This window comes from Amblyraja radiata, chromosome 18, assembly GCF_010909765.2.
Source record: "Amblyraja radiata isolate CabotCenter1 chromosome 18, sAmbRad1.1.pri, whole genome shotgun sequence".
Lineage (NCBI taxonomy): Eukaryota > Metazoa > Chordata > Chondrichthyes > Rajiformes > Rajidae > Amblyraja > Amblyraja radiata.
In genome coordinates, this window is record NC_045973.1 from 38,081,043 (window position 1) to 38,096,713 (window position 15,671).

Sequence of the window (15,671 nt, forward strand, 5' to 3'; positions counted from 1 at the left end):
TGTTCATTTATTTTATCATCAATCTAAACACAATACCCCACAATTAAAAAAGTGAAAACAGGTGTTTAGACATTTTTGCAAAGTAATTAAAAAAGAAATAACTGAAATATCATATTTACATAAGTATTCAGACCATTTACTCAGTACTTTGTTGAGGCACCTTTGGCAGCGATTACAGGCTCAAGTCTTCTTGGGTATGACGCTACAAGCTTGGCACAGCTGTATTTGGGTAATTTCTCTCAAGCTCCTCTCAAGCTCTGTCAGGTTGGATGGGGAGCGTCGATGCACAGCTATTTTCAGGTCTCTCCAGAGATATTCGATCGGGTTCAAGTCCGAGCTCTGGCTGGGCCACTCGAGGACATTCACAGACTTGTCACAAAGCCACTCGTGCGTTGTCATAGCTGTGTGCTTAGGGTCGTTGTCCTATTGGAAGGTGAACCTACTCCCCAGTCTGAGGTCCAGAACTCTCTGGAACAGGTTTTCATCAAGGATCTCTCGGTACTTTGTTCCGATCATCTTTCCCTCAATCCTGACTAGCCTCCCAGTTCCTGCCGCTGAAAAACATCCCCACAGCATGATGCTGCCACCACCATACTTCACCCTAGATGTGGTTTTGGCCAGGTGATGAGCGGTGCCTGGTTTCCTCCACTAGTGACACTTGGCATTCAGGCCAAAGAGTTCGATCTTGATTTAATCAGACCAGAGAATTTGGTTCAGGTGCCTTTTGGCAAACTCCAAGCGGGCTGTCGCGGGCCTTTTACTGAGGAGTGGCTTCCGTCTGGCCACTCTACCATAAAGACCTGATTGGTGGAGTGATGCAGATATAGATGTCCTTCTGGAAGTTTCTACCATCTCCACAGAGGAACTCTGGAGCTCTATCAGAGTGACCATCGGGTTTTTGGTCACCTCCCTGACCAAGGCCCTTCTCCCCCGATTGTTCAGTTTGGCCGGGTGGCAGCTCTATGCAGATTCCTGGTGGTTCCAAAGTTCTTCCAATTAAGGATGTCAGAGGCCACTGTGCTCCTCGGGACCTGCAATGTTGCAGAAATTGTTTTATATCCTTCCCCAGATCTGTGTCTCGACACAATTATGTCTTGGAAGTCTACAGACAATTCCTTCGTCTTCATGGCTTGGTTTTTGCTCTGACATGCACTGTCAACTGTGGGACCTTATATAGACAGGTGTGTGCTTTCCAAATCATGTCCAATCAATTTAATTTACCACTTGTGGACTCCAATCAAGTTGTAGAAACATCTCAAGGATAATCAATGGAAACAGGATGCACCGAAGCTCAATTTTGAGTGTCATTGCAAAGGGTCTGAATACTTATGTAAATGTGATATTTCTGTTATTTCCTCTTAATTACTTTGCAAAAATTTATAAACACCAGTTTTCGCTTTTTTATTATGTGGTATTGATGGTTAAAAAAAATGAATTTAATCCATTTTGGAATAAGGCTGTAATGTAACAAAATGTGGAAAAAGTGAAGGGGTCTGAATACTTTCTGAATGCACTGTATATCACTCGTTCTCCTTTCCCCTGAGTCTCAGTCTGAAGAAGGGTCTCGACTGGAAACATCACCTATGCTGCCTGACCCGTTGAGCTACTCCAGCCTTTTGTGTCTGTCTTCGATTTAAACCAGCATCTGCAGTTCCTTCTTACACTTTATGATTTTGGAAAGGGATAAAGAAAGCCGCATTGATAGTTCACAAGAGGAAAGGGCATAGTTATGAAATATCCACTGGAGTGAACGTTGGCTTAGTATAGTTTAAAGATACAGCATGGAAACATGCCTTTCTGCCCACTGTCCATATCAACCATCGATCACCAGTTCACGCTACTTCTATGTTAACCCACTTTCGCATCCACTCCCTACACACTAGGGACAATTTATAGAAGCCAATTAACCTACAAACCTGCACATCTTTCGGATAGGATGTGGGCGGAAACCAGAGCACCCGGAGGAAACCCATATGGTCGAAGGGAGAACATGCAGATTCCTCACAGACGAGGTCAGGATCTTTGACTCTGTGCTGTGAGGCAGCGGCTTTAGCAACTGCGCCATTATTCGTAAATATTCCCAGGCATAAGGGTTACTGGAAACATGCACTCTCCCATATAGGATCAAACCTACAACAGAGTCAGACTTCACACCATTCCCATTCCCATTGCTTGGGGAAAGCAATTCCTCTGCGTTAAATACAGAGAATAACAAAAGCGTATATAACTAGAGTTTATTTTTTTGGGGGGAAAATTCCCAGATTGCATTCACCCTAAATCTGCATCAAAATGGGGTGACCTGATATGCATCTAATGCACGACCTTCCTGAAAAATGAAGACATAGAATCACACAGCATGGAAACAGGCTCTTTGGCCCAACTTCCCATCACGGCAAACTTTTTAATCACTTACAGATGTCACATTTATAGGCCATTCTCACGTTACGAGCTAACCCGAGTGAAGGGGTCGTGGTTGAGCACGATATAACAAGTGAAAGATCAAGAGTTTAACCGAGTTCCCACGGGTAGACGGCAGTTTCCCGTTTACTTGTCATTTCTGCGATGTTCCCAGTTCGTCTCCCGAGTTACTCTTTTTTTTTCACTTAAATTTTTATTGATTTTTAAGAGATATTTTCAAAACAGTGCAACACCATCACCATAAATAAAACAAAGTAAGAAAAACAGCAATCAAAATAAAAAAATAAGTAGATGGGGGGGGGGGGGAAAAAAAGTAGATAAATTAAAAAAAATTGGGAATAACACCGTGTGGTTCACTTATCAAATTAAAAAAAGAAAAACCATTACATTGATTAGTTATCTGGAGATAATTCAACATTCATACAAACATACCATCTAGTTCTATATAACGCAATCTTCCCATATCTAGCTCGGCATTTATCTAATTGGTGTCATGGCTCAAATAAACAGTCCATTTTTCCCAGATCTTCTCAAATGAATTCTCCTTGACTCTCAAGGAATATGTCAATTTCTCCATATTAAAGATGTCTCGCACAATTTCTAACCACTGTTCCTGTTTTGGACTTTTTTCATTACGCCACTGCCTGGTAATGGCCTTCTTACTTGCTGCAAGCAAAACTTTAATCAAATATGTATCTTCTATTTTTACACTATCTTTAATACGCCCCAGATACATCACAGAGCAAGTATTTGGGATTTTATAACCCAAGATATTATTTACAGCTGCATTAACATTTTCCCAGTATGGCCTTATCTTTACACAGTTCCAGAAAATATGCGAGTGGTCTGCCTCCGTACTCCCACACAGCCTCCAACAGTGTTGTTGGACAGCAAGTTGTCTGCTTTTTATTTTGGGTGTTATAAAAAAGCGAGATAGATTCTTCCAGCAAAAATCTCTCCATACTAGTGAGCTTGTGGATGAACATTGTGTTTCACACATTTGATACCATTCTTCTTCTGTTATTTGAATCTTTAATTCTGCTTCCCATTTTGTTTTTATGTAGAGCATTGATTCTCCCCAGCTTTCCACCAGAGCTTGGTAGAAAGCAGAGATGACCCGAGACCCCTTCTGTTTGTATGCATCCACAATCACCTTGATCACATTATTTGAAGTTTCATCTAGTTCTGGCCTTATCTCTTTTATAAAGTAGTCTCTTAATTGCAAGCATCTAAAAAAATCTTTGTTTTCGAGACCATACTTTGACTTTAAATCTTGGAAGCTCATAAACTCGCCATTTTCTGAAACTGTATACATTGCCGTTATGCCTTTTTGTGCCCATTCTTTGAATTTTGAATCATACACCCCTGGCTTAAACTTTGAGTCATATGCGAACCACTTCAATGCGTGAACCCCTCCTTTTAATTTGTATTTTTCCACTATAACATTCCATATTTCTAACGTAAATGCTACTATTGGATCCATAGCATGTCTCAAAGCCCCTCTCAGATTTTTGTCTCCCACCAAAATCTGGGTCTGGTAACCCTGTATCTCCCTTTCCATTTCTTTCCATCGAGATTCATAATCAGGTCTACACCAACAAGCCAGAGGTCTGAGTTGAGCTGCATAAAAATATTTCTTCAGATTTGGCAAAGCCATTCCACCCTTGCATTTCGGCAGTTGAAGTGTTGTTAATTTTATTCTTGGTTTTTTGCTATTCCAAATGAATCTAGAGATCATTTTATCCCAGGCTATGAATTTATCTCGGGGAACATTAATTGGGAGAGATTGGAATAAATATAGTAGTTTAGGTAGGATATTCATTTTTACCGTTTGTATTCTGGCACTGAAGTCTAGAGGAAGGGTCGACCACCTCTCAACATCCTTTTTGATGTTTTCTTCAATTTTGTTATAATTAGTTTCAAACAAGTTGGAAAGTGTTTTGGTTATAGTTACACCAAGATACTGCATTGTTTTAGAGTTCCATTTCAGATTATATGCATCTCTGATTTGTTGGGATGGAGAATAATTGAATGAAAGAATTTGTGTTTTTGTTATATTCAATTTATACCCTGAGTAGTATCCATATGTTTCAAATAGGTTCATTAGATTTGGGAGACATATATCTGGTCGTTCAAGAAAAATAATAATATCATCAGCGAAAAGACCAATTATATCTGGTCGGAACCCATCGCTGCCTGGTGATTTACTAGCCTTGAGTCTACTGATTGCAGCTTCTAGCTTCCAGCTCATTAACCGTAAATTGTGACGTAATGGTATTATTTTGTATCTCACCAATTGATGGCAGATCAAGTGAGTTAAGAAAACTTCTCATTGTTCTTTCGTCAGCTGACGGTGGTTTAGAATAGAGTTTCTTATAGTATTCTTCAAATATTCTTTCTATCTCATCTGGCTCATGTGATAATTGATTGGTTTTAGGATCTCTTATTTTATGAATTGTATTAGAGGCCTGCTGTTTACGCAGGCGTCTGGCCAGGAGTCTAGTTGCTTTTGGACCTGCTTCATAATAGGTCTGCTTTACGAATCTTGCCCTTTTTTCCATATCTCCCCTGAGGACCTCATCTATCTCCCCCCCCTTTTTTCCTTAATCTGTTTTAGTACCAACTGATCCTGTATGTTTTTATGTTTTTTCTCCAATTCTTTCAGTTTTTCTACTTTATGTTCATACGTAGCTAGCCGGGCCTTTTTTTGTGATGATGTCAGGGCGATCAGCTTTCCACGTATAACTGCCTTCATAGCATCCCACAGTATTACAGGATCCACATCCCCGTTATCATTCTCTTCTATGTACCTTTTTATCTCTTCCCTTATTTGTTCCACATTTGCCTTATTATTCAAAATCCCCACATTGAGCCTCCAAACAGTATTTCTTTTTCTACTATTCAGGTGTACTGTCAAGCTGATCGCACTGTGGTCAGATACATCTGCCACCCCGATTTTACACTCTGTGATCCTGTGACTTTCACCCGTATTAATTAAAAAGTAGTCAATCCTGGAGTAGACTGAGTGAGGTACTGAATAGTGTGTGTAGTCCCTTTCTAAAGGGTGAAGTTCTCTCCAAACATCAATTAGGCCCATTTCCTGTACTGATGTGTTAATAAACTTGGTCAGATGCATCTTGGTTTTTTTTAGGCTTGTTGTATCCAAATTATGATTCATGACCACATTGAAGTCCGCTCCACATATCAAAATACCTTCAGTATCTAAAGCAATAATGTCAAACAGAGTTTTGAAAAAACATTTGGTACTCTCTGGGGGGGCATATACATTGATCAGTGTCACGACTTTGTTTTCCAGCTTTCCTTTAACTAATACATACCTTCCCTCTTTGTCCCTGACTTCTTTATGACATTCAAATTGGACTGCATTTGTAATAAGGATAGCCACTCCCCTCTTTTGGCTAGTTTTATAGGAACTATAAAATGCATTTCTAAAGCCAAAGCGTTTTAATTTCTCATGTTCTTGTTGAGGCAGAGGTGGGTTTCTTGTAAAAATAGTACCTGGGCCTTTTCTTTTTTCAGTTTAGCCAGGACCTTGCTCCTTTTAACTGGATTATTCATCCCATTTACATTGAGTGACACCAATTTGATAGTATTACGTGACATTTAATTTACCTACTGTCTTGCATTCATAAATCTCCAGATAACTTGAAACTGCAGGTCTGAACATCTGGACAACATGTGCCAAATAAAAAAAAGAAAAGAAAAGAAAAAACAGTTGACTTCCAAGTAAGGGTGATTCGTTTCCACCCTGAGTCCCCGTTGGCAGGTATAGGGGGAAGCCTCCTCCCAGAGGGCCCCTCACTAGAGGTGAAACACTCCATTTCACGCATCCTAGTATCGTCCAACGTCATCCGATAGCACTTATTTTTTAGTCCAAAAGAATTTGTGGCACAATAAAAGCTAGTTGGATGGGGTCTGCTCAGACTCCTGTAGTCGCTCTCTTGCTGTCTCACTCTCATCTTCGCTCCTCTTTCCAACTCTCTGCCATGTCAAAGCCTGGAGAAGACGCTCCATCTCTGGGTCCGCCAGCTCCTCAGCGCTGTAATCAGGTGTCTCCACGGAGTAGCCTCTCCTCCTCAATTCCTGCGCTGCATCTTGTGCACTATGGTATGTGCATGTTCCTGAGTCCCAGTGAATGCGCATCTTGTTCAGCGGGGTCTGGAAGCGGACACCTCTCTCCTTCAGGGCCCTCTTTATGCCTTGCGCTTCTGGACAACCTCCGTTGCATAGTTGTGGTCAAATGATAGACGTCGCCCATCAATCATTATCTTCTTTCCCCAGGCCTTTTTCAATACCATTTATTTGGTATTAAACTCCAGGAAATTTACCACTATAGACCTAGGTGGTGAATTACCTTCCGGTTTGCGAGCCAAAGCTCTGTGCGCGCGCTGGATCCGTACGTTGGTGTCCGTTGTTATTACGAGTTCAGTTTTTAAAAGTTGCTCCACAAATTCAGACATGGATTTGCCTTCTTTCTCTTCAGGTACGCCGTAGATGCGAATGTTATTTCGTCTAGACCGTCCTTCCAAATCAGTCAGTTTTTCTTGCATGGCTTTCTGTTTTTTCATAGATTTAAACAGCACATTTTTCACAGCCATGTTAATTGTCTCAGCCTCTTCAATTCGTGCTTCAGCTTTGTTTAGTCTAGTTTCATGGGCGTGGATTTGTTTGGAGTTTGCAGAAAGTTTATGATAAATTTCTTGCTTCAGTACTCTGAGTTCGGTTTTCATGTCTTCTTTGATTACTTCTTTAAATTTATGTAAGTCCACTTTATATTCAGTCCTGAAGTCATGTATTTCCTTACTGATATTGTGTAGCATTGAGCGCACGGTTTCTGCTGAGCTTTGAGCTTTGTCCATCTCCGGTGAATTCTTTCTTTCTCGTCCGTCACGTTTCTTTTGACTTCTAGTTGTCGCAATTATGTAGCAATTAGTGAATTAAGGGAGGCTAGTTTTAAACTTGCTATCGGGAGCTCGAAATTAAGCAGTTACTCTTGAGCCAATCCTGACTGAAGTTTTGTTTTAATAAGCAACAGTGCTATGTTTTAATAAGCAACAGTGTTAAAGAAGACCTCTCCATCCTGTGGCTTTGTTTTAAAGATATAATTCAGAGCGGCCGCATTTATTGATGTGACCTACAAAGGGAAAATGCGCACCATCCAGTGCCAGAGCAGTTATACTTATGATTTGTTTGAAACACACAGGTTTGATATGTTTTAATTGAATTTACTGCCATGTCTACACACTGCGGGGAGACGGGAGATTAAATCTTTGAATGTGGACGGATGTGCACATCAGATTGTTGTGAGACGGAGCTCAAGGTTCGCCTCCTGAGTTGCTTTGGTGCCCAGGCGTGAGTTGAGATGGAGAGAGGTTGGGGGGGGGGGGGGGGGGGCGTCATTAATCTGTCTGGGGTGACATGGCTCTTGGGTTAGGCTGGGATCATTCTCTGCGGGGTGATCTTAGTGCGGGAGACAAGTGTAGGAGAGGTGTACTGACTGGGCAGAACTTTGGAAGTGATTGCCAACCAGTCTCAAAAGCCGCTGTGTCTCCCTGTCCCTGGGATAGCAGGGGGCGATCAAACAGCATAATACCCCCCTCCCCCTCCAACTCCAGAGGAATCCGCTCCCCGATGGGCCGCTACGGCGACAAGTAGCAGTTCGCCCACAGCCCGAGCTGCGCCCCCTCATCCGCCACCCCAAGAACAAGACGTACCTCGCACACCATCAGCTTCTGCCCCTACGGGGAGCGTGTTCCTCTGGAGTTGAAGCGGGGCTGGGCTGGAGTTGCTGCTGGCTGTGGGTCTCTGGGATCTCCGTGCTTGCTGGGGGTCGGTGTCCGTTGGTCCTGACGTCTCCAGCCACCCCCCTGGACAGAAGCTGAGACTGGGAACTGTACCGCCCTTGCCCCCTCCCTCTGCAACTGCAAACAACCACACTCTCCTGCTCACCTCTGTACAGGGGGGTGGCTGGAGACGTCAGGACCAACAGGAACCCGCTCCCCGATGGGCCGCTACGGCGACAAGTGGCAGTTCGCCCACAGCCCGAGCTGCGCCCCCTCATCCGCAACCCGGGTTCCTCTGGAGTTGGAGCGGGGCTGGGCTGGAGTTGCTGTTGGCTGTGGGTCTCTGGGTTCTCCGTGCTTGTGGTGGGCCTGGGGGTCGATGTCCCATTGGTCCTGACGTCTCCGGTGACTGGCACGGACCTGCTGGCATCGCCGACGTGAAGACAGTGCAAAGCCTCCGCGCCGGTGCAATGGGCGGGGAGCTGGAGAGGGGAGGGAAGGGTCACACACATGGCCGGGAAGCAGAGGGGTGTAGGTGGGGGTGGTGACAGATAGGGCCAACAATGAGTGGAGAAAGACAGAAACACCGACGTGCAAAGGAGACCTACAACAGTGCATGATCTATCTCGCGTGGCAGGTGACTGTCGCTGGGAAACTGAAGGGAGCGACAATCTGCTGCTGCCTGCCCGCTGAGTTAAAGAGTTCCCACGGTAGACTCACGATACACTAAGGTAAACGCACGGGCCACTACGTTCTTAAATCGAGTTAAAATGTTTCAATTATTAACCACAAGAGTAAAATTGACTCGTGGAAAATTTCAAACATTGCAAGAGTAGACAAGTTACACGAGAACCTGCCGTTAGCGCCACAATGTACTACGTTGCGTCCACGAATGCCGTACGTTAATCGTACATTATTACCACGAGGTTTAACTCGGGTTACCTCTTGTGTCAGCTCATAACGTGAGAATGGCCTTTAAATGTCATCATTTTGAAAAGTACCAACAATAAAAGTATAAAACGGGCCTAGAATCACATGGTCTTTGCGTTAAGGGAGTGGGAAAGACAGGTGCGATAGTGATGATTAAGGTGCAGATCTGTGGTCAAATTTCAATTTATTGAGCAGAAAACAGAGCAGCATAAACACATATTCCATGATTTTATCCAGAACTAGACTTCACGCAATGTTCCACCACTCACGCCTATCCCCCTTCCATCAAGTCCACCCCTACCTGTCCCCCTCTCCCTCTACTCCCCCCCTCTCCCTCTACTGCCCGTCACCCTGGACCCCTTCTACCCCTTCCCTAGCCCCTGCACGCCACCACCCCTCTACCCCATTCCCTCCCTCTTTCCCCCCTCCCTCCCTCCCTCTCTCTTCCCCCCCCCTCCCGAATCCCTCTCTCCCCTCCCCCTCCCTCCCTCATCTCTCTCTCCCCTTTCCCTCTCCCCTCCTTCCGTCTTCTTTCTCCTCTCCGTGCTGTGGGCCGGGCTGCGATGCTCCCTCTCTCCGTGTAACGGTGTAGTGCGTTAGGGGCGCTCCCGGTATCCGCACCCGCGGTCAGGAGCCAGTGGAGCGCAGCTCGTCCCGGGGCCCACAGTGTCCCTCTCCGGCTCAGCGCTGCCCTCCCCTCCCCCCCCATCTCCCTCTACCACCCCATCTCCCTCCGAAGCGGAGGCTGTGCTGCAGGATGGCGGCAGCCGGGGGGGCCCTGAGGCGCTGGTACACCTTGATCCAGGCCCCGGGCTTGGGCACGACTCCAGCCCTCAGCTCGGCCGCTGCCTGGGCTCCAGTCCAGGCCCCGACTTCATCTCCGGGCTCGTCCCACACCCCGGACCCAGGCTCGTCCTTGGTTCCAGCCCAGGCCCAGTCCCCGGGCTCGGCCCGCGACACCACCCTCCCCACCAGGTACGGCGCGGCCGCAGCTCCTCGGGTGCCGCTTCCTGACTGACAGGAGAGGAGACCAATCTTCGTGGTGGTGACTGACAGCGGTTTTTACGATTTTTAAACCTTAATAACTTTTAAAATATACCATCGATCAGAACTAAACTAGTTGCACTCGCAGCACAGGAGAACGGTGAGTACCGTTTTTGCGCAAATAGAAAATCCACGCAAACCAGAAGAGCACAAGATCAGAGTTTTATAGATAGATAGATAGATAGATAGATAGATAGATAGATAGATAGATAGATAGATAGATAGATAGATAGATAGATAGATAGATAGATAGATAGATAGATAGATAGATAGATAGATAGATAGATAGATAGATAGATAGATAGATAGATAGATAGATATTCATAGATCCATACATATTGTCAGTAAAGTTATTGGCTTATTATAATATTTTACTAAGTAGTTAAAATGTTTTTCATTTATGTGCTTATTTTCTCGTTGTACGACAGGTTCAGCCAGCCTATGCTGCTTCCGCAGAAGAAGTTGCTGAAGAATTGAAGGGGCCTGTATATGCAGGAAACCATGATTCAGAGGAACACGAGAAGACTCAATCCGCCCCTGTAGCAAATTCTTCAGATATCCCTCTTGCTGAAAATGGAGCTTCGGATGAAAGTAAACCCATTTCCCAGCTGAATGGAAACAAAGGAGACGTCAGGGCTTCCGATGAAACTGAAAGTGCCTTGAATAATGACTCTAAAATGTGCAATACAACTCCTCACTTAAATGCACTAATTACAGATGGCGGTTGCAATAGAGATGAAAATCTTGGTACTGCTGTCCTGAGAAAGGAAGAGTAATGTTTTTTTTGTTTTATGTTGAGGGGGTGAAGGATGTTTGGAAGGTTACAGAATAGGAATATTTGTAAAGGATGGCCTACAGTTGCATACATTATTTTCTTCTCAGAGAAACAAGGACATTGGAAATTCGGATCCGTCTTAGATGTCAGCTGTTTAACAAGCAATCTTTCTAGCCAGTTGCAGTCGAATGCTACAAAATGCAATGAAGAGCATTTGACTCCCACATTCGACACAATATTACTAGACATTCAAACTGGTTGAGACGAGTTTCATTTTTTATGGAAGGTAAAGCAAATATGGCTTTAATTTGGCAGTCTTTAATAGGTTAAAATACAGTACAGTACTTGGCACCATAACTTTGCCATCTTAATTGATTTTATGTGTTGTGTCAGTTGCTTATTTTAAGATTAAACTTTCATAAGCCTAAAAATGGACAGAACCACAAAAAAAATCTATTACTTCAATGTCATTAGTTTTGGTGTGGTTATGTCAGCAAAAGATTCTTAAAACTAAAATAATTCAATGTTAAGTTACTAGGAAGTAATATCGCAGCTTTGGTTTTGGCAATCTTTAAGAAAAAGCAAATATATGTAAGAAGCAAATTACATGTCAAGAAACAACTGAAACCATTCATTGAAGATGCAGACGACCTTTAAAAAGTAAAACATCACTTTACAATTGAGAATTTTGTGAATAAGACAGCTCTTACCATGCATCCGTAAATCAATGAAATCAGTGGTTTTTGAATCAAGTGTAGACATTAGTACTACTTCGACTAAACTTCTGCATGGTTCATGATTTTTGAAGTGTGTAGTTAATATTATGCATGTTATCGTCCTCTTTCTTCCATCCTACAAGTACTGTGCCCATTTGCAAATTTTAAAACAGTTAGTCATAGTCCTATAAAAAAATGTTAAAATATGTTTAGTCATTAACTGATCTTGCTCTAACCTTAAATTTTGTGGTTATTGACCTCTGTTGCATTTATTCTAAAACCTACAAAAATTATCTAGCCACTGAATGATTAATGTTAACCTGGTGTATTCATCGCTACTGTATTCATATTGTTCTCTGTTGCTGTTTATGCATTTGTATTAGCAAAGTGATCTTTCTACAAAATTCTTGAAAAGCTTTAATTGTCAAAAAAATATTCCCCTACATAGCAGACAATTCAGCAAATTGCTCGTTCTTAAAATTTCCCGGTAAGAGTTTAGTATAAGCAGGTATACTTGTATTGTTTTGCTGTTTCATTAGTGTTTCAAATCAGATGTATTTTGAATCAAAATTCTTTATTATTTCATTATAATTTTTCTGATGCTCTTCATCACACATTAGTGAACGGAAATAAAATGTAACGCCCCACTCCCCCACCTCCAAACTCCCCTGCCCGCAACAGCTACATAGTACCTTTTCTGTAAGTTGAAAGAAGTTCTACCTACATATGGATTGTGCAAGAATGAACTACTGTTGGGTTTGCTTGGTTGTTGATGGATTATGATGTGGTGTAATACTGGAAGGCTATTGAATGCAACTTACAATGCTTAATAAAAATCTTTATTCTTTTAGTATAAACCATTGTCTTTTTTTCTTTGTCTGGATGAATCAGCCTGTATTTTGTTAGGAATTTGAGAACAAGTTGACCTGCCTCCAGTGTACAGATGACCACATTGGCAACATATCTCCCCACAGCATCGGTTGTCTCGCCTATTGGGATCCATATTTTGTTGCATGCAACTTCTTCTCTAATTTTCTGCACAACAATGTTGAAGTTGCTGTCAACATAATTTTTCCATAATGACTCGCTTGGTTTATGTTCCTCTGTGTATTTGTCTAAAAAACCTCTGAGAGATTTGTTTTTCAATTTCCACAGTGGAATTCCAGCATCAATGAATGCCCTGCACAAATGACTCGAAAACTCAGATTTGTGACTGGAGCCAGCAGTAAATGTAGTGCGGAGACAAGCTTGGGTATTTCGCTTGGGTAGTCTGCACCCCAGCAGAATCAACATTGACCTCTAATTTTAGATAGCCCTTATCTTCTTCCTTCCCCTCCCAGCTCTTCTAGTCCTACTGTCTCTGCCTCTTCCTTTCTTCTCCCCCCCCCACCCCCCCCCCCCCACATCAGTCTGAAGAAGTGTCTCGACCCAAACGTCGCCTATTCCTTCTCTCCATAGATTCTTCCTCACCTGCCGTTTCCAGCATTTTTGTCTACTTTTGATTTTTTCAGCATCTGCAGTTCTTTCTTAAATAGATCTTGGAGAAGACTGAACCAGCGGACAGCGCCACGAACTAATGAACGACCAACAGTGGCTCCCCTAGTTTTGTCCCGGTGGTGGAAGTTTACTTAGAAGTTATGCTATGTTAACACATTAATAATAACATTAATATTAACGTGTTAACATAGAAAACATCGTTGTAATCACGGTACAACTAGAGAAAATAACACGACCTTTTAGCAAAACGGCAAAAAAAGGCTGATTTAGGCACTAAAAAGGCATTATCCTGGTGAAATAATCAAAAAAAGGCACATGGCATTTATGGCAAAATCCTGGCTCTAGTTATAAACATATCAGTTCTGAACATTATACATAAGAAGACTACATAAATGGAGCAGTCTAAATCTGTGTTCAAACAGAGGTAGAATGAAGAGGTAGAAAGGTGTCTGAAGAAAGGTCTCGACCCGAAACGTCACCCATTCCTTTTCTCCAGAGATGCTGCCTGTCCCGCTGAGCTACTCCAGCATTTTGTGCCTGTCATCGGTGTAAACCAGCATCTGCAGCTCCTTCCCACACGATAGAAAAGTAAAGTTGAACTCAGTATAAATATTTGTGGGTGCGCCACCTGTTGGTTTGCCAAGAGAACACACTGGTAACACTGATATATTTAAACCCTTTTCAAACCACAAGGATCATTTGGAAAATGTGTCAAATTTTAAACAGTATTAATAATGTGATGTTTTTGGCCACTAATAAAAGAATAGATTGATTTGCATTGAAGTCATTGTTTCTGGATGAAAATTAATCTTCAGAATAAAAATATTTAAGCCTTGCAAGGTCTCACTACATTAATACACTGTATTTGTTTTAAGCAGATTTTACACGTAAGGTGCCAAACATAATTGTTGGTTTCGAGTTGCAAACGTGCAGCTTTAGGAGTTCACAAGTGGCTTCACAATTAAACAATGTAAAGGGAAAGACAGTTGACTTGTGTAAATACAGGAAGCCAATACGAAGCAAGTGGTTTGAAGGCACTTAGAAAAAAATCACCTGCTGTTTTTCTACATTTTATTTCATCTGTTACATCCTCAATTACCATATTAATTCCCATGAAAGCCCCTTAGCTTCTACTTTGCAACCCAGCCTATAACTTGGATACATTACACGCGCTTCCCATATCCCAACCATGGACGGTGAACAGCTGGGTCCGTTACAATGGAAATGAGTAAGGTTAGTGAGGATGTAACAGATGGAATAAAACGTAGAAAAATAGCAAGTCATTAATTTGTGACAAATAATACAAAGTGTATTCATTGGGGATTTAGAGATTGTGAGGCGTTCCAGAGAGGATTCATCGACATACCGAATCTTCTCAATCTTCTACGGAAGTAAAGGCACTGATAGGCTTTGTTGATGATTGTATCAATGTACTGGCTCCAGGACAGATCCCCAGACATACACACTCCCAGGAACCTGACAATATTGACTCTCCACGGCCGAACGTTGGATGAAGAGAGGTTTGTGGATCATTGGCTTCCCTCTTCTAAAGTCAACATTCAGCTCCTTGGTCTTGCTGATGTCGAGAGCAATGTTGTCGTTCTGGCACCGTTCAATCAGACGATCCTATACTCTGCCTGATCATTACATATAACTCATCCAACAATGGTGGTGTTGGTGAATTGAAATATAGCGTTGGTGCTGTGTGGGACACAGCCAGAGATATTCAGCAAGGGGAACAAAAGGTCATGTTTGTGGTCTAAGGCACTGCCTTCGGACTGATGGATACTATAGGTGGGCAAAAGTTCAATAAGATGTTGGTCAAGGGAAAGGGGAGGAATGGAAGAAACACAGGAAAGGCCACAGAAGGCCTTGTGTTGGGCTGTGGTGATTGTTTGGTGATGGGTAAATGGCAGAAATAATATTTGCTGGAAACAAACTAAATATAAAACATGAAAATAGCAGGAAAGGCCACTTGGACCCTAGCATTCAATATGATCATAGCTGATTAGCTCCAGGCCTCCATTCGTATCCCCATAATCCCTTTATCCTTTGTGTAATTATCTACATCCTCAAGAGAGTCAAAAGAGTCCAGAGTGTATTATTGTCCTATGTCCCAGATAGAGCAATGAAATTCTTACTTGCAGCAGCACAACAGAATTGTTAAACATAGGACACTGAAAACAATATAATAAACGAGAGAGAAAAATAAACCTTATTTGTGGTTGTAGTGTTTTAATAGCCTGATGGCTGTAGGGAAGTAGCTGTTCCTGAACCTGGACGTTACAGTTTTCAGGCTCCTGCACCTTCCCGATGGCAGGGGTGATATGAGAGCGTGGCCAGGGTGGTGTGGATCTCTGATGATGCCGGCTTTCTTCTTGAGGTAGCGACTCCGGAAATCCCTTCGATGGTTTCTTTATTACTCACAATGATTCAGCCAACTCACCAAAGTGGAGGATTCCAAAGATTCACCACAATCTTGGATTA

The 15,671-nt window shown here is 42.8% G+C and overlaps 1 protein-coding gene across 1 annotated transcript in view; it reads left to right on the plus strand.

Annotated features, from left to right (window-relative positions):
- Window positions 1-12,544, plus strand: part of fam120a (family with sequence similarity 120A) — a 149,133-nt gene extending 136,589 nt beyond the window's left edge. The window contains 1 exon segment of the mRNA XM_033037178.1: window positions 10,625-12,544. Within this exon segment, the coding sequence (XP_032893069.1) occupies window positions 10,625-10,972 (348 nt within the window). The 3' untranslated portion in view covers window positions 10,973-12,544.
- Window positions 12,545-15,671: the final 3,127 nt, after the last annotated feature.